The 22,629-nt window shown below is 46.6% G+C and overlaps 1 protein-coding gene across 4 annotated transcripts in view; it reads left to right on the forward strand.

Annotated features, from left to right (window-relative positions):
* The window catches only part of PRSS23 (serine protease 23), a 30,873-nt gene extending 20,369 nt beyond the window's left edge, over positions 1-10,504 (forward strand). For 3 of the 4 annotated variants that reach the window (XM_081531113.1, XM_081531114.1, XM_081531115.1), the window contains one exon: positions 8,990-10,504. In XM_081531113.1, coding sequence (XP_081387239.1) covers positions 9,003-10,130 — 1,128 coding nt within the window. In that variant the 5' untranslated portion in view covers positions 8,990-9,002 and the 3' untranslated portion in view covers positions 10,131-10,504. Of the gene's footprint in view, positions 1-1,909; positions 2,080-8,989 lie in introns of those variants that run through there. The other variant, XM_081531112.1, reaches the window with a different exon arrangement.
* Positions 10,505-22,629: the final 12,125 nt, after the last annotated feature.

Below are 22,629 nucleotides of genomic sequence, written 5' to 3' on the forward strand. Positions count from 1 at the left end.
CTCTTTTAGGATGGATTGATCGGATATCCCTGCAGTCCAAGGGACTCTCAAGAGTCTTCTCCAACACCACAGTTCAAAAGAAAGGGATAGCACAAAGTTAATCTTGAATGATATATGAAACTCAAGTGAAAGTCAACTATTACAATAACATAGGGTGTGAACAGAGGAGATGTGGCTGGAAGGGAGGAAAGAGGTGAGAAAACTGAGTCAATACAGGGCACTGGCCACTCCATAAGACTGGCAGAGCCATGCAGAACGCGAACGCACTCACTTCTGGGCCAAAGATACATGATGCTTACAGCAGTTGAGTGCAGGTGTGCTAAGTCACTTCCATCTGTCCGGATCTTTGCCACCGTATGAACTGTAGCCCACTAGTCTCCTCTGTCCAGGGGATTTTCCAGGCAAGAATCCTGGAGTGGGTTGCTATGCCCTCCTCCAAGGGATCTTCCTGACCCAGGGATCCAATCGAATCCAGAGTCTCTTATGTCTCCTGAGTTGTCAGGTGAGTTCTATTGAGTAAACATCAGTAATTTAAATTTTATAGTTCTGGGAGGTGGACTTTATATTTGATTTACAAATTTATTTTTGCTTTATTCCTGGCTTGTTCAAATGCTATAATACAAGTTTATATCTGGTTTTATATTTATAGCTAGCAATGCAACATTTTGAAAGAAAATAATTTAAGCCAAACATGGGGAGATTGAAGAAACTTTTGCCTTTAACATAGTGCCCTCACGTTTGAGAATCACCAACAGTGACAAACACATCGATGACAAACTCGAGCAGCTTGGGTCTGTCATTACCACACTGGTGTGAAATAGCCTGTAAGACCCACCTCTTTTTGAGAGCAGGCTTTGGTGGGAGAAATTTTCTCTGGTGGCTCAGACGGTAAAGAATCTGCCTGCAATGCAGGAGATACAGGAGATGAGGGCTTGATCCCTGGGTCAGGAAGATCCGCTGGAGAAGGGCATGGCTACCCACTCCAGTATTCTTGCCTGGAGAACTCCATGGAGGAGCCTGGCGGGCGACAGTCCATGGGGTCGCAAAGAGTCGGGCACGACTCAGCGACTAACACATGGGTGAGAGAAAAGAAAAGGCAGGCTAAAAGGCTTCATAGAAGAAAAAAGTGTGACCTTAGTGCATTGGGGCAAGTCATTCAACTGAGAAAAACCTCCTCCTGGGCCTGACCTATCGGAGGGGTAATCAGTACCTTCTCCAGCTGAACTGTGGTCCCTTGCAGTGACTCAGGGAAGCTGGCCCACTGGGCGAGGAGGTGGCTCCACCCGCTGGTGCCCCGATAAAGAGCCGGGGCCGGTGGGCTCCCCAACCAGCCGGCCCCTCGAAGCTGCCTCGCCCCAGCCGCGCTCCGGGCCCCGCGCCCTGCACTGGGTGCTGCCGGAGGGGATGCAAAACACGGGCGGTCCAGCCACCGGGAGGCAGGTTTCCGCCCCTGGTGGGTCCCCAGAGGCTGGGTGAAGCGGGAAGGAGCTCGTGCATCACCTAAAGACTCTGAAAACTCTCAAAAGTGCACGTGGGGTGAGGAGCGCACAGGGTTTGCCTCCAACTCTGCAAACTCGCGGAGGAGTTCCGCGCGCACCAGGTGAGGCCCAGAGCCCCGGCGCTAGGCTGTCGACTTTGGGGGGGGGGGGGCCTGATTTTTCCGAGCAGGCGGCGGCTGGCCGCCAGCAAAGGCCTCGGCCTTGCTCCGGCCGGGGGCCTCCCGGGAGCCGGCGCGGGCTGGCGCGGGGAGGCCGGGACAGGCGAGCACCGCCGGGGCCACCCGCGCAAAGCCGCGCCCCGCGGTCCTGCAGCCCCGAGCCCGGCTCGGGCCGCGGGGGCGACGGGGGCGGGGCCGCGGGCGGCGGGGGCGCGGCGTCCCCGAGGCCGGAGGCGGGGCGGGCGGGCTCGGGAGGCGCGGGGGGCGGACCCGCCGGCCGCCAGCCCGGCTCCCCGGCCCTCCAGCTCCGCTCGCACTCGGTCGCGCCGCCGAGCCGGCATGGGAGCTGCGCGCGCCCTCCCGGCGCCCACACCTGTCTGAGGGGCGCGGCGAGCCGGGGCCCGGCGGGCGACCCGGCGCGGGTGAGTGCGGGCGCGGGCGAGGGGCGCCGGCCCGGGGCGGGGGACACCGGACAAAGGGAGGGCCGCTGCGCTCAAGGCGGGGGCACTGCGGGCTGCGGGGGCCCGGGAGACCTCGCCTCGGCCACCTTCGGCGCTCGAGAGCTGGGACCGGCGGCCTGGGGGAGCTCCGCGGAGACTCGGGACCCGCGGGGCGTTTGGATTCCCGCGGTGTCACCCGCGCATCGAGTGGGGAAAAGCAAATTTTCGCAGCTACCATCTCGGAAGCTGGGTGGGAATAGAAAAGAAGCCTGCTCTGGGCATGCTCGCGCTCGCACACACACACACAATTACTTTTTCCCTTGAGTTTTGCAGCAAGGTCTGCAATTCCAGCAAGGTCTGCAAGTTAATTTTTTACCCTGGGCATGTAACTGTGAACACACCTTGGCAAGCAAGGAGAGGGCAGCAAACAGGTCGGGGGAAAAGGCCTTCTCGGGCGCTCTGACTGATGGCCCTGCGCTGCGCTAGGAACCACTGTCCGTGAACTAGAACAGTTCTTGGAAGCAAATCTTTCCTCTTCAGCGTGTGGACATTCTTCGTGGGTTCATTTTTAAATAAAAGTTTGAAAGAAATTTAAAAAACGTTTTAGAAGAAGAGCAAGAATAATTTAGATGTAGGATAACTCCCATTTCCCTTCGGAATACAAATTAGGTTTGCTTTCAGACCTCTCATGAGAAAGCAGCTGATAAAAATCCTGTTGGTTTTATTGCCTTTTGGGTGACACCCGCGAGACTTCAGAAATCGCCCCTAGCTGGTGGAAAGCTCCTGGTTGTTCAGGATCCCTGTGGCTAGGGTTGCCTTCTCTTAGTTCCTGGAACTGAACTTGAGTGGTCCCTGTGCTGCTCCTTAGGAGGAGATCGGCGAATGATTGGCGCAGATTGGCAAGTATTAGAATCGTTTTGAGGAGGCCCTTTGATAAAGAGTTGAATTTGTGGTTTGAAGTCAGCTGTGGCCAAAAGCTGAAAGCCAAATTAATACCAAGCTATTTACTACATTTGTTTCAGAATCATGCTTGTGCACAGAGCATTTAAAATAGACCTTATACCTGCACCTCTCAAGAGATCTGTTAGACAGGAGTGGATTGGAGGTAGAGTGGGGAAGTGGAAACTGCCACAAAAGCCACTATATGTACTTGTGAAAGCGTTTGTGATCATACGCACACCATCTGCATTTGAATAAGTTGTTTCACTTGTATTTTTCCCACTTGAATAAAGTCAGGTGATAACTTGTCATGCTTTCTCTTGCCTGAACTGGAACAGGAGCTTTTTTCCAAGGTAATTACTATGGACCTCCTTTTTGTAACAGTGACAACTTATTCAGGTAGATAGTGAGTGTGGATGCATTCTTCTGCCTGTAGTATAAGTGCCAAAGTGCCCATTAGTGGGGCTGAGAACATTACCAGCCCCCGTCTGCTCTGTTTAAGAGTCTCAGATTCTCCTGAACATCTTTTCTCATAGCTCCCTTAGGACTGAATCCACCAGCCATTATTCATGCATAACTCCCCCTGACTCCAGGGAGTTCCTTTCTCAGGGTCTCACCATTGACAGTTTTCTACTATTCTTGTTCTGCTGCCAGGTTTGTCCCAGGCTCACTGGGGTGGTTCATTTTGCCTAAAATCTGATAGAGAAAAAGTTAAACGTCGTTTGACCAGAAGATTATGTGTAGGGTAGCTGGGCTTGTAAATACCCTGCATTTCTTTCCTGTACAAGGCTGTAATTCTTAAATCATTATGTGACTAGATTTGTTTCCCTTTAACAGGTTCAGTGCCTCAGGAAAAGGAGAGCATGCCTGGCTGCGAAGTGTTACCAGAGCTTTGTTCATTTTTAGCTATTTGCTTTAGGAATTAGCATGGTTTCACTGTTCAGTATCCCTGGCCACAGAGTCCACGGAAAAACCCTCTGCCATCCTTCCAAATGGCATCCAGAGCTTTTATCCTCACAAACTTGCCTGCTCTTTCTTTCTGTCGTTACTGTTTATAGTGGTCGCAGGAATTCAGATGTTGTACAACAGAGAACTTATACCCTGAGGATTAGATCTTCCCTGCCAACACTTGATTGCTATAGGAGTTGTATCACAGCTCCCGAACATCTGCCCTCTGGAGGAGATGTGTGTTGTTGCAGTTTTCAAGGTGCAGAACTAGGAGAGAGTCTCTGCCCACAGCCTCCAGACAGTATTATTGTGTGCACAGCTGATCACGAGTAGCGTCCCCTCCCTGGGAGGTTATCAGTGCAGGTACCAAGTGACAGCATCTTCATAACGTATAAATATTTTTAGACAGTGGACAGCCCGACAGCGGATCATGGTGAATGATGGAACATGGAAAGTGTAACCCTCTTGTGAGTCAGATATACAGAGCTGGAAAAAGAATACTGTTTCCATATTACTAAGCACAGCCAGAAAATATTTGCTTACCTTCATTTTCCATTCTGCTTTGTCATTTAGGTCAAGTGATGCATGAAAATACTTAGTTGGGAACATTCAACGATAATTCTGTATCTGAGGACTCCTTATCCAGTAAAGACTTAGTCCTAGAAATGAAATGTTGTAGACCTGAATTTTCTTCATCCAGATTTAGATACAAGGATAAGATTTGGAAATCTTCATTCTTTTTTAAGGTGTGAGTTTTCCAGACAGTTCTACAAGGATAAAGTGAGCCATTGGTAAAGGCAGGAGAGAACTAAAAATTATGTACCCATTAGTTACCTTTCCAGTAGTGAGATTATGAATGTTTTCATCTTAGAGTGTTTATGTTTAAATAAATGAAATGGACGTAGTGAAGGCTTACCTAGAGTTTATAAAAATGGAAATAATAATTGTCTCCTGGGGAATGATTCTAGTATCAAGTGAATTGAGAAATTAATGCAAAATCACCAAGCTAATTTTGAAGTGTTTTATTAATAGGGAAAGGATCAGGGCAAGGTGTGAATGCCTTAGGAAAGGCCTTGAGTGCAGGTAGCTTGGAACACCACCATGCACACACACCCTCACTCACCCCCTCTGCAAACTTTTCTAAGAGCTTTCTCACCTGGCCATCCTCTGCTCATTCTTGAAAGCCGCCCTCTGCTGGAGGCCTCTGTTTCCTTTGCAAACAGATAAGGGGAATCTTGTCATCCAGACAGGCTAGAGACTAGCATGATAAATATTCCTTTTCATTTCTCCTTGTGCCTCCACCTTCCACAATTCTTTGAGTAAAAGCTCCTGGAAAAACCAGACCTAGGAGACTAAGAGATCATTGTTCAGAACAAATTCTAAACCACCCTAAACACATATTTGGTAAGGGAGTGAGCAACTTATGAAGCTTGTAACTTCAATATGGTTGTCAGTTTAAACCCAGGTGGGGACCTGAGGACACATCACTTTATCTTCCAGCTTCTCATCAGGCATTTAAAAACCAAATTATTTGGGGATAATTTGACCTGCGTTAATTTTTAAATCTGAATCACAGTTTCTTTTGAAATATAGTTCCGTGGGGACTTCCCTGGCGATCCAGTGTTTAAGAGTTCACACTTCCAATGCGGGGGGCACAGGTTCAATCCCTGGTCAGGGAACTAAGCTCTCACTTGCCGCACAGCCAAAAAGTGAAATGGAGTGAACTAGAATAAAATAATAAAATATTTGTAGCTTTCAGTGTTACAGAGAAACTTTAATGAAGATATAAAATGTTCTCAGAATAAGGTCTTACCACACAAATGAATCAAGTTGAAATAATATAGGGAACTTGTAAATGATATTTCAAACTAAAAGAATTAGTGTTTTGAAGTAACTGAAAAGCTTATTTTTTAAGGAATTAGAGCTTTTCTCTGCCCTGTTGGTTCAGCAGTTTTACTTACATATGGCTGACTTCTCCTGTTGTTGTGGTTGTTTAGTCACTCAGTCATGTCCGACTCTTTGCAAACCCATGGACTGCAGCACACCAGGCCTCCCTGTCTTTCACCATCTCCCAGGGCTTGCTCAAACTCATGTCCATAGAGTCAGTGATGCCATCCAACCATCTGATCCTCTGTCGTCCCCTTTTTCTCCCGCCTTCAATCTTTCCCAGCATCAGGGTCTTTTCCAATGAGTTAGCTCTTCACATCAAGTGGCCAAAGTATTGGAGTTTCAGCTTCAGCATCAGTCCTTCCAGTGAACACCCAGGACTGATCACCTTTAGGATGGGCTGGTTGGATCTCCTTGCAGTCCAAGGGACTCTCAAGAGTCTCCTCCAGCACCAGACTCTCACTGCGGTGGCTTTTTTGTTGCTGAGCACAGGCTCCAGGTGCTCGGGCTTCAGTGGTTGTGGCTTGAGGGCCCTTAGAGCACAGGCTCAATAGTTGTGGCTCAGGGGCTTAGCCTCTCAACTTGCGGAATCTTCCTGGACCAGGGATGAAACCCACATCCCCTGCATTGGCAGGCGGATTCTTAACCACCGGGACACCAGGGAAGTCCGAAAGTATTTTTTAAACAGGGGTTTACTATACAGGCAAACCGCTTGGAAAGGTGAAATTGGGATCAATTTTGCCTTAGAGAGGGTTAATTCATTAAGACGAGCTTCCTGGATGGATTTTTAAAGGTTTATCTGAAGTAGTTTCAGACTCTTTTCCTGCTGTTGTCTTCCCTGACACCCCTGCCAGTGAACAGTTTCAGTGCTTGTATGAATGTGGAACAGTCCTGCTGCAGTAAGTAATTTGCAGTTAACATATACGTTTCAGATCTGGGATTTGAAAACGCATGGTCCAGTTGATAATATGAGCGTATTTTAACTGTCGTGTTCTTCCTGCCCCTGGAAAATGTCGACAGCTTATGATAACATAGAAGATCATACCGTCTCAGCTCCTCCTTTCTCTTCCCCAGCAATCATATTTTGAAAACAGGAATACTTGGCAGCCGGACCTCTGTGTTTTCTTCCTTGGGATAAGCCTAGGTAAACTTAGCTTAAGACCTGTGTTGCTCAGTGTTAGCATGCCTTAATGTCCTCCATGTTATAGTCAGAAGGAGGAGAGGGTAGTGTGTAGGGGTCCAGGAGGCAGCCCTGTGAGAAGCACATGATTCCTCCAGTTTTCCAGTTTTATATAAGAAAGCAAAAGTCACTCAAAAGTTGCTTGCAGGTATATATTCTCAAAGACGAAGCCTGAGAATAGGAAAACAGTTTCTTCCGGACTCTCACCCCAACTAGCTCGCACTCGCCCCTTAAGACCTAACCCCTCCTTGTCCTTGTTTTGGGATCCTTGCTTGTGAATGAATTAACCTACCTGCTAAGTCAGCTTCTCTTGGACAGAAGATTCGGAGCCAGTCAGAGCCGACTGATGCTTAGTTCAGTTCAGTCGCTTAGTTGTGTCCGACTCTTTGTGACCCCCCCTAGACTGTATGTAGCCCACCAGGCTCCTCTGTCCATGGGATTCTCCAGGCAAGAATACTAGAGTGGGTTGCCATGTCCTCCTTCAGGGGATCTTCCCAACCCAGGGATGGAACCTGGGTCTCCCACATTGCAGGCAGATTCTTTACCATCTAAGCCACCAGGGAAGCCCCCTTGCTGAGCTAAGGGTAATTCCTAAAGTGACTTACACCGTTTCCTGTCTCCGTATCCTTGCTCCCTTTCTCTAAGTGTCCCCTTCAGTTTGTTTTAGCTTATTTCTGTTCAGCTGTATCACCCCTCTCAAGCGTCATCTCCCTTGGAATGCCTCCCTTGTTCTTCTCCCCACCACAGGATTTCATGCCCTTTCTCTGAACCAGCACATCATCCACGTATGTATCTGTCATTGGCACTCATTGTGCAGCATTCAAAAAACGTGTTTTTTGAGCCACACTGACATTAATTCATTCATTCATTTACTCTTCCATTAATAAACCTTTGTGGAATGCTAGCATAGGCCCAATCTCAAGGCATTTAGACTAGATGGGAACACAAATGCACAGACCTGGAAAAGCAACCAACAGAAATAGTCACAATGTGTTATTTGATGCAAATTTAAAGCTTTCAGTCTTTGACAAAGACCCTGACATGTCCCACTCTTTGAGACCCTGTGGACTGTAGACTTCCAGGCTCCTCTGTCCGAGGGATTCTCCAGGCAAGAATACTGGAGTGGGTAGCCATTTCATTCTTCAGGGGATCTTCCTGACCCAGGGATCAAACCCAGGTCTGCTGCATTGCGGGCAGATTCTTTACTGAATGAGTCACCAGGGAAGCCCAATACCCTGGTCTTATACAATAAAATCCAAGGGAGGAGGGAGTGTTTCCTTTGCTAGAGGGCTGGCTACTCAGGAACTAAACTTATAATAGTTAAGATTGTTCTAAATTCAAAACAAAACAAAATAAAAAAAGTCCCACGCCTTTCTCTGAATCGCTCACCATTTAGAAGTGATCCAAGTCCCATCAAGTGTGGCACTGTGGAGCCATCCCTCTTTGATGCCTTGGTCACTCAGTAAACTGTGTAATTTGAATTCACCCCGAAGATGAGCAAGTTACTCTGAACATTTCCAAGTGCAGGCTATAATGAGATTGAGAGGGGGTGAGAAAGGAAAGAAGGGCAGGGGGACCAGGAGGGTAGGAGAGGATGAAGGTGTAGAATTGAGCACAAAGAAGGGCCTGAAATTACATGGGTATCAGGGCTGGCCAAGCAATTCATCTGGGAATTAATGGCCCCATGCATCCGCCCTCTGCGGGTCTTCCTTAGGGTCATCTGAAATAGCAAGGTGAACAAATACCCAGTTTCACGTTGGGCATCCAGCCCCAGGAAGAAACAAGGTCAAGCCCTTGCGTTGTGAGACCGTTGCTGGGGATTCCTCTGCACACCGCAATTCCTGAAGAAGTTTCACAGCTCCAGACAATGCCTGGCATGCCCCTGGATGGCTTCCGCTGATCCTCGCCCTCCTCACCCGCTTGTCTTTGTTCCTGCAGGGTGGTGCTCAGCATGGCGGGGACTCCAGGGCGCCCCATCTTCCTCCTCCTCCTCTGCGCTGTTGGGCAGGTGAGCCCCTACAGCGCCCACTGGAAGCCCACCTGGCCAGCCTATCGCCTCCCCGTGGTCCTGCCCCAGTCCACCTTCAACTTGGCCAAGCCGGACTTTGGGGCCGAAGCCAAGCTGGAAGTGTCCTCCTCGTGTGGACCCCAGTGTCATAAGGGAACGCCACTGCCCACTTACGAAGAAGCCAAGCAGTACCTGTCCTACGAGACCCTCTATGCCAACGGCAGCCGTACCGAGACGCAGGTGGGCATCTACGTCCTCAGAAGTGGCGAGGGGCAGTCTTCTGGGAAGTCTCGGAGGAAGCGGCAGATTTACGGCTACGACAGCAGGTTCAGCATCTTTGGGAAGGACTTCCTGCTCAACTACCCCTTCTCGACCTCCGTGAAGTTATCCACGGGCTGTACTGGCACCCTGGTGGCCGAGAAGCACGTCCTCACTGCCGCCCACTGCATCCACGACGGGAAGACCTATGTGAAGGGAACCCAGAAGCTCCGAGTGGGCTTCCTGAAGCCCAAGTTTAAAGACGGTGGTCGAGGGGCCAACGACTCACGCTCAGCCCTACCCGAGAAGATGAAATTCCAGTGGATCCGGGTGAAACGCACCCACGTCCCCAAGGGTTGGATCAAGGGCAACGCCAACGACATCGGCATGGATTATGACTACGCCCTCCTGGAACTTAAAAAGCCGCACAAGAGAAAGTTCATGAAGATCGGGGTGAGCCCTCCTGCCAAGCAGCTGCCGGGGGGCAGGATCCACTTCTCGGGTTATGACAACGACCGACCCGGCAACCTGGTGTACCGCTTCTGTGACGTCCAAGACGAGACCTACGACCTGCTCTACCAGCGGTGCGATGCCCAGCCCGGCGCCAGCGGGTCCGGGGTCTACGTGAGGATGTGGAAGAGACAGCAGCAGAAGTGGGAGCGGAAAATTATCGGCATCTTTTCTGGGCACCAGTGGGTAGACGTGAATGGTTCGCCACAGGATTTCAACGTGGCCGTTAGAATCACCCCTCTCAAATATGCCCAGATTTGCTATTGGATTAAAGGAAACTACCTGGATTGTAGGGAGGGGTGACGTGGGTAGGTTCCTCCCTGGCTGCTCTTAAGAGTCTTCATGTACTTATTTTAGGAAAGGCCAAATGTTGTCATTGGGGTGTGTGTGTGTGTGTGTGTGTGAGTGTGAAATATGTTATAATACCTTTTACCTAATTTTTTTAAATTGCAAGATGACCGGCAGTGTTATTTGAAAACTGGTTGGTGTGTCATATATCATTCAAGCAGTTTGAAGGCATACTTTTGCATAGACATGAAATACATGCTGATGTTTGGGGCAATAGGGAAGATTTAATAGTTAAGTTAATCTTTCATCTTTTGAGAACTTTGATTTTTATTTCATCTGAACTTGTTTCCAAAGTTGACATTAAATATGTGGCATATGGGAGACATAAACTCTGACGCGTGTGTATGTGTGTATTTTCTCCTGAGAGTCAACTTGTTTTGTTTTATTAGAGCCTAATCATTCATGTTTCCAGATGTTCCCCACCGCATACAACTCTTAGGAACTTTTACGATACTTTTGAGAGAGGCGGTTATAATGTTTTGGATTTGAGGGCATTTGCACAGTAGTCCTGGATCAGTAAGATAATTTATACTGGTACATATGTAAAAGAATCCGCCTGCAATGCAGGAGACCTGAGTTCGATCCCTGGGTCAGGAAGATCCCCTGGAGGAGGGCATGGCGACCCACTGCAGTATTCTTGCCTGGAGAATCCCCACGGACAGAGGAGCCTGGTGGGCTACAGTCCATAGGGTTGCAAAGAGTCGGACACGCCTGAGCAACCAAGTACACACAAACACAGATGCAATTATATCCTACAGTAAGTTGGTATCCCAGGCATCTTTCAGTTTTGAAATCGCTTCTTTTCTGAAAACCATTGCTGTATTTTTGGGGGAGACTTTGCATGTGGCACTGCCAGTCCTGCAGTCGCACCAGAGTAGGCAAGATTGTTTATGCCAATCCTTCCATTTAACAGGATTTCACTTCCATTTCTCGAACTAGCTTTTCCAGAAGACAATAATCAGGGCCTAATTAGAACAGGCTGTATTGCTTCCCCACTAACAGTTGTGGTCACAGTAAAAACAATCATTGTATTTTACCCCTGGAGTGTAGCACATCTCATGTTTTATCATTTGGATGGAGTAATTTAAAATGAATTAAATTCCAGAGAACAATAGACGCATTGCTTGGCAGATGTCACAACAGAAAAACCACTTGTTTGGAGCCTGGCACAGTCATCCAGCCTAATCAAAATTATTCTGCATAGTTTTCAGTGAGCTTTCGGGGAGTTGTGGACTTGTGTGATTTAGAAACTTTTCTCTCCTACTTCACTTGTTGTATAGTAAAAACATTTGGAAAGTGCTTTAAGAAAAACCAACATGGCTTCTTTTTCACTAGCTTTTAAAAGGCCTCTTTTACTAGAATTCTCCAGGCTACAGGCACACATAATCTAGAATAAGAGTAAAATTGGGAATGTGAAATGGATCAGGATCATCACTTCAGTTAATGTCTCTATGAAAGTTTCATCCATATGATCGTCACAGTATATAAAGAAAAGAATTTTACTTATTTTGGGTTTCCATTCTATGCCTCTCAGCCTGAGCAGTTCTTTTAAATGTATCAGTAGAGGGAAAAAAGCAAATGAACTGCAAGGCAGATACATGGTGTGTTTGCACCCCTGGCAGTTCCAGCCTGCACTGTGACTTTTTTGTGGGAGGACATTGAAATACAGCGCTGATGTTTATACCTTCTGGGAGTGACTTTCGGCTTATGTTCCTCGAGCTTTTCGGAAGAATGATCTTGATAAGGTACTCAAGCAACTACAGCCGCAGTGCGTTCTTCCAGTCCCATAAGAAATACTGTGCATAGCAGAGATGCGAGGCTGCCAGGAATCTTTGGATTTCCACTACAATATGCTTTGGAATCACAGGACTCTAGCCTCAGGAAGAAGAGAGGTCTCCATCTCTATGTCTGGCATGTGGGGGTTTTGTTTGTTTTCACTTTTGCTTGGTGCTAAAGGAAGTTTGCTGGACACCTAGACCAGAACTGACTTTTTACACCTAAACTAGAACTGATTTTTTTTTAATAGATGCTCCTTTTACAAAGCACCTTGGTTTCTTGATTTTGATTTTTTGCAGTGCTGAAACTCAAGAAGGGTGGGCAATGGCACAAAGTCAAAATAATACAATATTTAGTTCACAAGTAGGTTTAGTTTACTAAGGATAGTGCCCACAGGCTGTATACAGCATAAGTCATAGAAGTGTTAAAGAAGACTGTATAATAGTTTGACATGCCCACATTTTCAGTGGTAATAAAAAGAATCATTTTATTGAAATATTGTTGGAAGAAAAGGCTCTTGCAATAGTATTAATATAATTAGTACTGAACATATAGTAGTTATACATTGTAAGGATATATCCCTAGTAGAACAATGTTTCCCAAAGTATTTGCCTTAAACTCTCAAGTTTATACCCAAAATGAAAATGGCACCAACATCAAGGAGGAGGGAAATGCCTCAGAATAGTCCCTCTTTTCAATGGGGATTCACTTGCCTTTTTGCACATTAAAAGCTCTAAGAAGTCCTGTAATGAAGAGATATGTTTTAAATTCTGCATTTCAATAAACGTCTTTGCTCACAGAAGCCTTGTTTTCTCATATAATACTTATGAGCAATTTGGGGTTCTAATACATACATCTGGGGGATTGCTGTAACAAACTCTTGGTCTAGGTGATGATGCAGAAAGGATGAGTCCTGAGTGGTGTCAGGCACCAGTGTCTTTTTGGTTCACCAGAGCCCTGCACCCAGGTTTGGAAATGTTCAGACAGTGAAATAGGAAATGATTTTTCAAGTTGAAAAGTTTTCAACTTGAAAAATCATTTGTTGTTGAGAATCAGAAGGTTGTGGCAGAAACTGCAGGCACATTTTTTCCATAGACTTTATTCAAAGTTTTCAATTCAGAAAGGAATGAGTCCAGAAAAAAAAAAAAAAGGGGGAAATAGGCCTAAAAGAGAAATATGAACTGGTCAGTTATGGAGTTGTGTCTGTGTTCTTTCTTTACCTTTTTTGGACCAGAAAATAGATTAAAAAAAAAAAAGAACTGGAGGGAATTCCCTGGTGGTCCAGTGCTAAGGACTCGGCACGTTCACTGCCCAGGTTCAATCTCTGGTCAGGGAACCGAGATCCCACAAGCTCTGTGGCCAGCAGAGTAAATCAGAACACCAAGATGATGCTCACACTCTGGGTGACTCCTTCTACCTGCCCTGAGGGAGGGCAAGCCCACAGCGACATGTTTAAGGTCAGCCTTTAGGGTAGCTGTCTTTCGCTACCACCTCTGGGGGTCTTTGGTTTAGAGCTTGTCAAGGACGGCAAGCCTGCCCTAGAATAAAGACGCTCTGGTGCATCGCCACGCACTGGCTGAGCAGTGAGGGGCAGCTATCCGGGGCATCCTCAGCACTTCCCCTCTGTGCCAGTCAGAGCCCGCAGCCAAGGAGCCTTGTGGACAGTTTCTGCTGGGACCTGGCTTTCCTGCTCACTTTGTCTGAGTTCTACTGCCCCTGTCTGCCCTTTTTCTTAGTCCTTGTCATGAACTCATCTCTTTCAGAATTTCCCACAGTTTATTGTGATCCACATAGTACAAGGCTTTGGCATAGTCAATAAAGCAGAAATAGATGTTTTTCTATTTCAATAAACTAGTTCAATAAACTGGAAAATTCTGAAAGAGATGGGAATACCAGACTACCTGACCTGCCTCCTGAGAAATCTGAGAACTGGACATGGAACAACACAGACTGGTTCCAAATAGGAAAAGGAGTACGTCAAGACTGTATGTTGTCACCCTGCTCATTTAACTTATATGCAGAGTACATCATGTGAAATGCTGGGCTGGAGGAAGCACAAGCTAGAATCAAGATTGCCGGAAGAAATATCAATAACCTCAGATATGCAGATGACACCACCCTTATGGCAGGAAGCAAAGAAGAACTAAACAGCCTCTTGATGAACGTGAAAGAGAGAGTGAAGAAGTTGGCTTAAAGCTCAACATTCAGAAAACTAAGGTCATGGCATCCAGTCCCATCACTTCATGGCAAATAGATGGGGAAACAGTGGCAGATTTTATTTTTCTGGGCTCCAAAATCACTACAGATGGTGACTGCAGCCATGAAATTAAAAGATGCTTACTCCTTGGAAGAAAAGTTTTGACCCACCTAGGCAGCATATTAAAAAGCAGAGACATTACTTTGCCAACAAAGGTCCGTCTAGTCAAGACTATGGTTTTTCCAGTAGTGATGTATGAATGTAGGAGTTGGACTATAAAGAAACCTGAGTGCCAAAGAATTGATGTTTTTGAACTGTGGTGTTGGAGAAGACTCCTGAGAGTCCCTTGGACTGCAAGGAGACCCAACCAGTCCATCCTAAAGGAAATCAGTCCTGAATATTCATTGGAAGGACTGATGTTGAAGCTGAAACTCCAATACTTTGGCCACCTTATGGGAAGAATTGACTCATTTGAAAAGACCCTGATGCTGGGAAAGATTGAAGGCAGGAGGAGAAGGGGATGACAGAGGATGAGATGGTTGGATGGCATCACCAACTCCATGGACATGAATTTGAGTAAACTCCGGGAGTTGGTGATGGACAGGGAGGCCTGGCATGCTACAGTCCATGGGGTCGCAAAGAGTCGGACACGACTGAGCAACTGAACTGAACTGTCATGAACCAGCTCAAGGATGCCTTGAAGTTGCCTCCCTCAACTAATCTTTATGGATATTTGGTGTGTGTATGCTCAGTCACTTTAGTCGTGTCCAACTCTTTGCAACCTCATGGACCACAGCCCACCAGGCTCCTCTGTCCTTGGGATTCTCTAGGCAACAATACCGGAGTGGGTTGCCATTCCTCCTCCGGGGAATGTTCCCAACCCAGGGATTGAACCCTAGTCTCCTGTTTTGCAGGCTGATTCTTTATCCACTGAGCCACCTGGGAAGCCCCACAAGTGTTTGGTAGAGTGGCCATTTAAACTTATCATCCACAGTGGAACTCTTCTGAGACTGACAGAAAGGAAATGCTGTTAATACTGTGGCTAGGACAGCAGGTACACACTGGGTGGGTCCTGGGAAATCCAGCATGTTGGGTCACCTAAACTGGTAAGCTCGTAAACCCTTCAAAGCACTGCGTGGAATGCAGAGTGGCAGCCATCCTTGTTGACCCAAGAGCAACAGTGGGGCTGTGTGCCTTCTTTGCCCAGATCAGCTTTCTGAGGATAGCTGATGGGGGAAGGGCATTTAAAATTGTTTTGATGGGGTGTTTCCCATAGGTGGTAAACACCATTTCTAGCAGATGAACAACCCCTCTGTTTTTAGTCTTCTGTTGCCCCAGAGAAGGAAATAAACCAGCTTCCAGGACAAGAGTTAATAAGACTGAGAGCTAGGGCAGCAGACTGGTGGGGGTGCAGTGTGTGATGATGGCTCCGGAGTTGGGCAGGCTGACTCTATAGTTGCCTGCTTCCTTTTGGTGAATGAATCTCAATGAACTTCTGTTTAAAACGTAAAACTCTCCTGTCTGATTTAAAGATTCTCTCTCTGTCTCTCAGGGCCCTACTCTTCTAATGAGCTGAGGTAAGTCTAAAGAAGAGGAAAAGGGCAAATATCTGGGTCCTTTCCTCTGTAGTTGCTGCTTCTCAGGTAACACTGTCTCTTCTGTCCTCCTTAGCTCTTACCTCTAGTGATATAACCCTCTGCCTCCTTCTGTTGGGGCAGCCTTACCTGGAATACAAGCCTCTAGGGTGGTGAACCAGCAAAATATTCCAAGTTCAGCCATCCTCTTCCAGACTGGCATTACTCATGAGAAACTTGGGTTTCTCATGGGCTCGCTATACCCAACTGTGAGCTGCCCACTAAAGATCTGGGGAGAAAATGTTCTAGGCTGAGGGAACTAGAGTGCAAGGGCCCCAGCAGGATCAAATTTTGTCTGCTCAGGAGGTGAAATAGATGAAGGGGATTAAAAAGTATAAACTTCCACTATAAAATTAAATGTCATTGGGATGTTGTGAAGAATGTGGTGACTGTAGTTAATAGTACTATATATGTGAAAGTTACCAAGAGTAGACCTTAAAAATTCTTATCACAGGAAGAAAAATTTTTGTAACTATGTATGGTGATGGATGTTAACCAGACTTTTGGACTGGTCATTTCACAATAACATCTGAAACTAATGGAATAAGTTAATTATATCTCAGTTTAAAAAAAAAAACCACAAAACAGAATGCCACTTAGGTTTGGGACCTGAGAACCTGTAGATTCCAGGTGCCATTTGCTGAGCCAGGAAAGAGGATTGGGTTTGGGATCAAGGACTTCTGTGTCAGTCACATTAGGTCTGAAATGATCTAGTGGACCCCCAAGTGGGGAGATCAAGTGAGCGCTTCAATGGTTAGGTGAGGAGCTCCGGTTGTGAAGCTCGGTAGAAAGATCATGAATCAGCATGTAGATGGCACTTAAAGCCACGAGGTGAGAAAATATCATACGGGGAGAGAAGGAGCAGAATGAGGCTTGAGAAGAGGGCTAAGGACAGGGTCCTGGTCAGCCGTCCTTTAGAGGCTGGGCTCGTAGAGAAGAGGAGAGGGAGAGGCCGCCAAGAGGCTGGGAAGAAACAGCCGATCAGGCCAGAGGAGAGTCAGGGAGATGCGGCCTCCCAGAAGCCAGGAGCAAATAGAGGGAAGCCAGGCGGGGAAGAGAGGAGGGCAGATGGGCGGGGCAAGAGAGATTGTGTTCAGAGGGGTCCCCCTGGCTGTGTGAGCAAGGCAGGGGGCCGTGGGCAGGGAGGAGTCATCTGGTCCTGCAGGCAGGACCTCACCTGTGCCTCTCCCCACTCCCTCAACGCCTGTGATGACCCGTGGACTAATTGAATCCTCAGTGGAGACTCAGGATAGCTGTGTCCTCAGGATGTGCAAGGATCCAGGGCCATGCACTCCCTAGGAGGGGACTAAGGGCTATAAAAACAGGGGCTCAGGGAGGCCCACAGCCATCCCTTCCCACTCAGCCTGATGTTCTCTGAGGACAAAAAGTGCAGGGTGACTTTTCAGCGTGGTATGTGTGTGTGTGTGTGTGATCAAGTGTGTAAAAATACCAAGTGTTCCCTTGGTCTTGATTTATCACTGTCCCTCATCTTCAGACTTTAAAAGGACTAAGGCACTCTCTTCCGTAAAGAGCAAGGACAGTTTCGAGAACTGTCAAGTCACTGCAGGGAAGCAAGTCTGAGAGAGTGAGGAGAGTCTCGGAAAATGAAATAAACAGAGCAAGGGGCTGGAACTGGGGCAGCAGCCGTGGGAACCACAGCTCAGCCCTGCCGTCCTCCGAGCTGTCTTCTCAGATAGGCCTTCCCCAACCGTCTAATACCGCTGTCCGCAACCTTTTGGGCACCAGGACTGGTTTCGTGGGAGACAGATTTTCCACAGGCCGGGGAGCGGGGGTGGAGGGAAGGTGGTTTCTGGACGACTCGAGCACATTGCATTTATTGTGCCCTGTATTCCTATTGTTCCATCAGCTTCATCTTAGAACGCCAGGCATGAATGAGATCCCAGAGGTGGAGGACCCCGGCTCTAAAAGGTCAACCCAGCCCCTGCCTTGAACGGGTAGTACCTCCCTTCCCTGCCTTATTGTCTCTGCTTAGCACTAACCAGTATTTCTCATACTCCATGTTATATTTATTTCTCTTGTTTGTCCACTGGAATATACCTTCATGGAGGCTGGGATTTTTGTCTGTTGTATCCCCACACTTAGATCAGTGGCTGGCACACAGTTTCTCAGTAAATAATGTTTTTCAAATGAATGATTGAACTAATGATACCAGTCGCTTTTTAATTTTATTTGGCCATGTTAGTACCTCCGTTCCTTGACCAAGGATCAAACCTGAACCCTTGGCGGTCAGAGCCTGGAGTCCTAACCCCTGGACCACTGCGGAATTCTCCTGGTTGCTTTATCCAGCCTGTAACACCATGACTCAGGATTACTTGGATTTGGCTATTCCTTGTGTCCAAACATATTCCAGAATAAAACTCTCGTGGTATCTGATACATATTCTATCCTGTTCTAGGATGTATCACATTGCTGTTGTTAGTTATGCTTCTGTCTCCTACCAGATGATGAGCCTTGTGAGAGCAGGACTGACTCAGGCTACTTTTCTGCTGGAGCCTCAGGTGTCACTTCTGAGTCTCCTGGGTCTCCTGTTGTCTGGCCCAGGCTCTAACACAAGAAGTATATAGTGAGAAAATGCATGGGTGTCAATTATGACTTGGCCTGTGGCCCAGAGACTTCATCCTCGCCCACATCTCACATGTAGTCAGGCCTTCCATCACCTTCTCTCCAGCTCCTCTGCCACTGCTCTGATTCTGGTCCTTACCTTCTCTTCTTTAAACCATCACTGTGTGTGTGTGTGTGTGTGTGTGTGTGTGTGTGTGTGTGTGTGTGTGTGTGTGCACATGCGCTCAGTCATGTCCAACTCTTTGGGACCCTGTGGACCATAGCCTGCCAGGCTTTTCTGTCCATGGGATTCTCCAGGCAAGAATACTGGAGTGGGTTGCCATGCCTTCCTCCAGGGGATCTTTCTGACCCAGGATCAAACCTGCATCTCCTGAATCTTCTGCTTTGGCAGGTGGGTTCTTTTACCATCGAGCCACCTGGGATGCACCATCATGGCAGACTCCAAACCATAACCTCACTGACAGCTTCCCACTGACAGCTGACTGACAGCTGCCCAAGGCATGTTCTAAAGCAAAGATCTGGTTAGGCCACTCCACTATGTGTCCTGTTGACTAGACTCAGGCCACTAGAGGATGAACTTTAGTTTTCTCAGCCTTGGATGCACCATCCATCCAACACTGGTCAAGTCTGTCCTCCACGGCTCCCCTGTCACACAGTCTGGCCTCCAGCAAGTTGTACTGAATGCATCTGTGTTTCCAAGCCTCTCCCATTGCGCAAGCCCTTCTCCGCTGCCCGGATCACCCTTCTTTTCAGTTATTCAGCCATTTGATTATCCGTTCAGCAATAAGCCCTTCTTGGTGACAGAAACTGCGCTGACCTTGGAGCTGCAGAGACAGACAAGACACATCCCTGGTCTCGAGGTGTTCCCGTGCCTTCCCCTTTTGGGGTCACTGTGGTCCTGACTCTTGCTGCACCCCCCGGAGAGGAGAGGCTCAGTCACTACCCTGTCTACAAGAACGTCTTGGTGTCCATGAAATGGAATTGCCACTTTGTAAATTAAGCTAATTGAGTGTTCTGCTCACATTTTAATAAATCGTTGAGTTAGACTGTCATACCTGATTAGTGCCTTTCTTTTCTGGGATTTTTAAAAATATTTTTATTTACGTATTTATGACTGTGTTGAGTCTCTGTTGCCGCACCAGCTTTTCTGTAGTTTTGGAGAGTGGGGCCACTCTCTAGCTGCGGTGCGCTGGCTTCTCATTGCGATGGGTTCTTGTGTTGCAGGGCACAGGCTCTAGGGTACGCGGGTGCAGCAGTTGTGGCTCCTGGGCTCAGGAGATGTGGCCCATGGGCTTAGCTGGGCTTCCCAGGTGGCTCAGTGGTAAAGATCCACCTCCCAGTGCAGGAGCCTCAGGAGATGGGGGTTCGATCCCTAGGTTGGCAAGATCCCCTGGAGGAAGAAATGGCAACCCTCTCCAGTATTCTTACCTGGGAAAGCCCATGGACAGAGAAGCCTGGCGGGCTACGGTCCATGTGGTTGCAAAGAGTTGGACACGACTGAACGACCAAGCACACACACATGGGCTTAGTCGCTCCATGGCGTTTGGGATCCTCCCAGATCAAGGATCTAACCCCTGTCTCCTGAATTGGCAGGCAGATTCTTTACCACTGAGCCACCAGGGGAGCCCTTGGAATTTTTTTTTAACTACTGCTCTACATCCAGTTCCTTGATGGAAAATGCCATGTTTGGTAAACTAGTATAACTCAAGCATGACTAATATCCTTCGTGGGTAAGCCTTGCTTAGACGTAAGGACATTGTCCTTGAAGTGACATATTTAACAACTCCAGGATGTTTGCTAAACCAGATTTGGAAGATCCCCCAGAAAGGCCATCATTTTTTTCTGTCCTCATAGGGAAAATGTGTCAGGAAGAGTTCATTCAATTCTCCCTGCTTTTTTTCCATCTGCTCTTTATGCCTCATTAAGTTTCCTCAAGGTATTTAATGTCCCACATTCTCTTCATTTGCATTCATCTGAGGACTCAAAAATTATAAAATGTTATGGAGGTTCACTCATAAAAAGTAATTTGACTTGAAAATGCAATTACTTGTCCTTTCACCCACTGAGTGAAAGGATGAAACATTATAATGATTACACTTGAGTCCATACATCCAGGCATTAACATTGATGTCAGATTTCATTTCAGCCTGTAATTTTTCAGATGGCTCATTTTTGTTGAAAAGATAGTTCTTTAGAGTAAGAGAGAGTCTTCTGATTTGATTTTTTTTAACCAAACTTTTGATTTGAGCTTCTGTTTCCCTAGATATTTATTTAATCTATAGTGTGTTGAACTAAGTTTTTCTTGACTCTGAAGCTCCATAACCCCTTTACCTAGTGTTTGTTTTCTACGCCATTTTTAAAACCTTTTCTTTTGAAATGTTATCAATCTGGCTAGAGAGTCAAGTTGGTGATTTGGCAAATGTTAAGCTCTTTGGATGGTTACAATTGAAAAGATGAAAAACAAAGTAAGAAATTCTGTGACTGCAGATGGAACTTTTCTAAGTGGCTGGCCAGCATCTTTGAGCCAAACCCTATACTTTTGTTAGAGTGCTGTATGTTTCTGGCCCACTGATTATCACCATATTGTAGAGATGAGACAAAGAGGCTTATCTGGTACACCCAAACATTAATCAGAGTTTCAATTGTAAAGGGTATTCACCGTTCAACTCTCCTGTTTGCCATTGGCTTGTTAACTTTTTATAGCCAGTGAAAACCCAGACCAGGATCTTGCAATTTCCTCATGAATTTGTCCTTATAAAGAATTTACTTTGGATTGAGGCAAGGATCAGGCCATTCATGCATAAATTTATTGAATACCTGCCATATGCACACATTTTTCTAAGTGCTCTCCATGGATTAATTCATTTACTTGTCACTGCAAACTTATGAAAGGAGGCTTTGATTTTATCTCCATTTCAGACATGGAAGAATCAAGGCCCATCAAAGTTAACTTGACAAAAACACACAGTTAAAACTGGGACTCATATTCTAGCAGTCTGCCTCCGGAGCCCATGCTCTTGTCTTACTAATACTTACAGCCAGTTGTGGAACTGCTGGGACTGTCACAGCTCAGCATGTCTCCTGGTTGGGGGAGGGGGCTTCAGAGAGGGCAGCACAGGGCAAAAGATGCTTGATCTTGAGGAAGCATCTGTTTGATCCCTGTGAGCAACCGGTTAGCATTTACCAAGTTATCTGGAAAGAAGAAGCAATTGAAAAAAAAAAAATAAGTGCATGTATTTGTGAAGTTGCATTACATACCTAAGAACCTGTAACATTAGAACAAGTGTGATACGAATCATGCATGATTCAATTCATTTATATGCTGATGAAGTACTTCAGATTTCTCTTACATGCTTGTCAATTTATGTGTACATCATTCATTAAAATCTATTTAAAATGGCCAACATTCAGAAGTTTCTGAAATGCCTTGGAGAAGGGATTCAAGTTAAGATACAGTGTGATTCTACCAACAAGCATCTACTGTATAGCACGTGAAACTCTGCTCAATGTTAAGTGGCAGCCTGGATGGGCAGGGACGTAGGGGGAGAATGGATACATGTATGTGTATGGCTGAGTCCCTTCACTTTTCACCTGAAACCATCACAGCATTGTTAATCGGCTATACCCCAATAGAAAATAAAAAGCTTAAAAGAAGAAAGATACACTGTGATTCTAATTGTATTGTTTGTAATAACTCATATTTAATAAATGTTTCTGAACATTTAGGAAGACCTTTCCTCTCCAAGTCAAAAAAGAACCTCCCAAAATAAATGACAGTTTGAAATACCACCTTGGGTTGCATACTAAACCATCTCATATTTCTTCAAGCTTTGAAAAATACACTAAAAAAAAAAAAATCTCTCCGCAAGAGAACCTTCCCTGGCCAACAGAGCTAACTTTTGCTCATTCTTGGATCGCCCCCTAGTGGTTTATTAGACTTATGACTATTTCTCAGACCATGAAGACAGCTGAGCACGGAAGAATCCATGCTTCTGAAATGTGGTGTTGAAGAAGACTCTTGAGAGTCCCTTAGACTGCAAGGAGATCCCACCAGTCCATCCTAAAGGAGATAAGTCCTGAATATTCATTGGAAGGACTGATGCTGAAGCTGAAACTCCAATACCTGATGTGAAGAACTGACTCATTGGAAAAGACCCTGATGCTGGAAAAGATTGAGGGCGGGAGGAGAAGGGGGTGACAGGGATGACAGAGGATGAGATGGTTGGATGGCATCACCGACTCAATGGACATGAGTTTGAGTAAA

Source organism: Giraffa tippelskirchi, chromosome 10 (genome assembly GCF_054371585.1).
Source record: "Giraffa tippelskirchi isolate mGirTip1 chromosome 10, T2T-mGirTip1v1.2.pri, whole genome shotgun sequence".
NCBI lineage: Eukaryota > Metazoa > Chordata > Mammalia > Artiodactyla > Giraffidae > Giraffa > Giraffa tippelskirchi.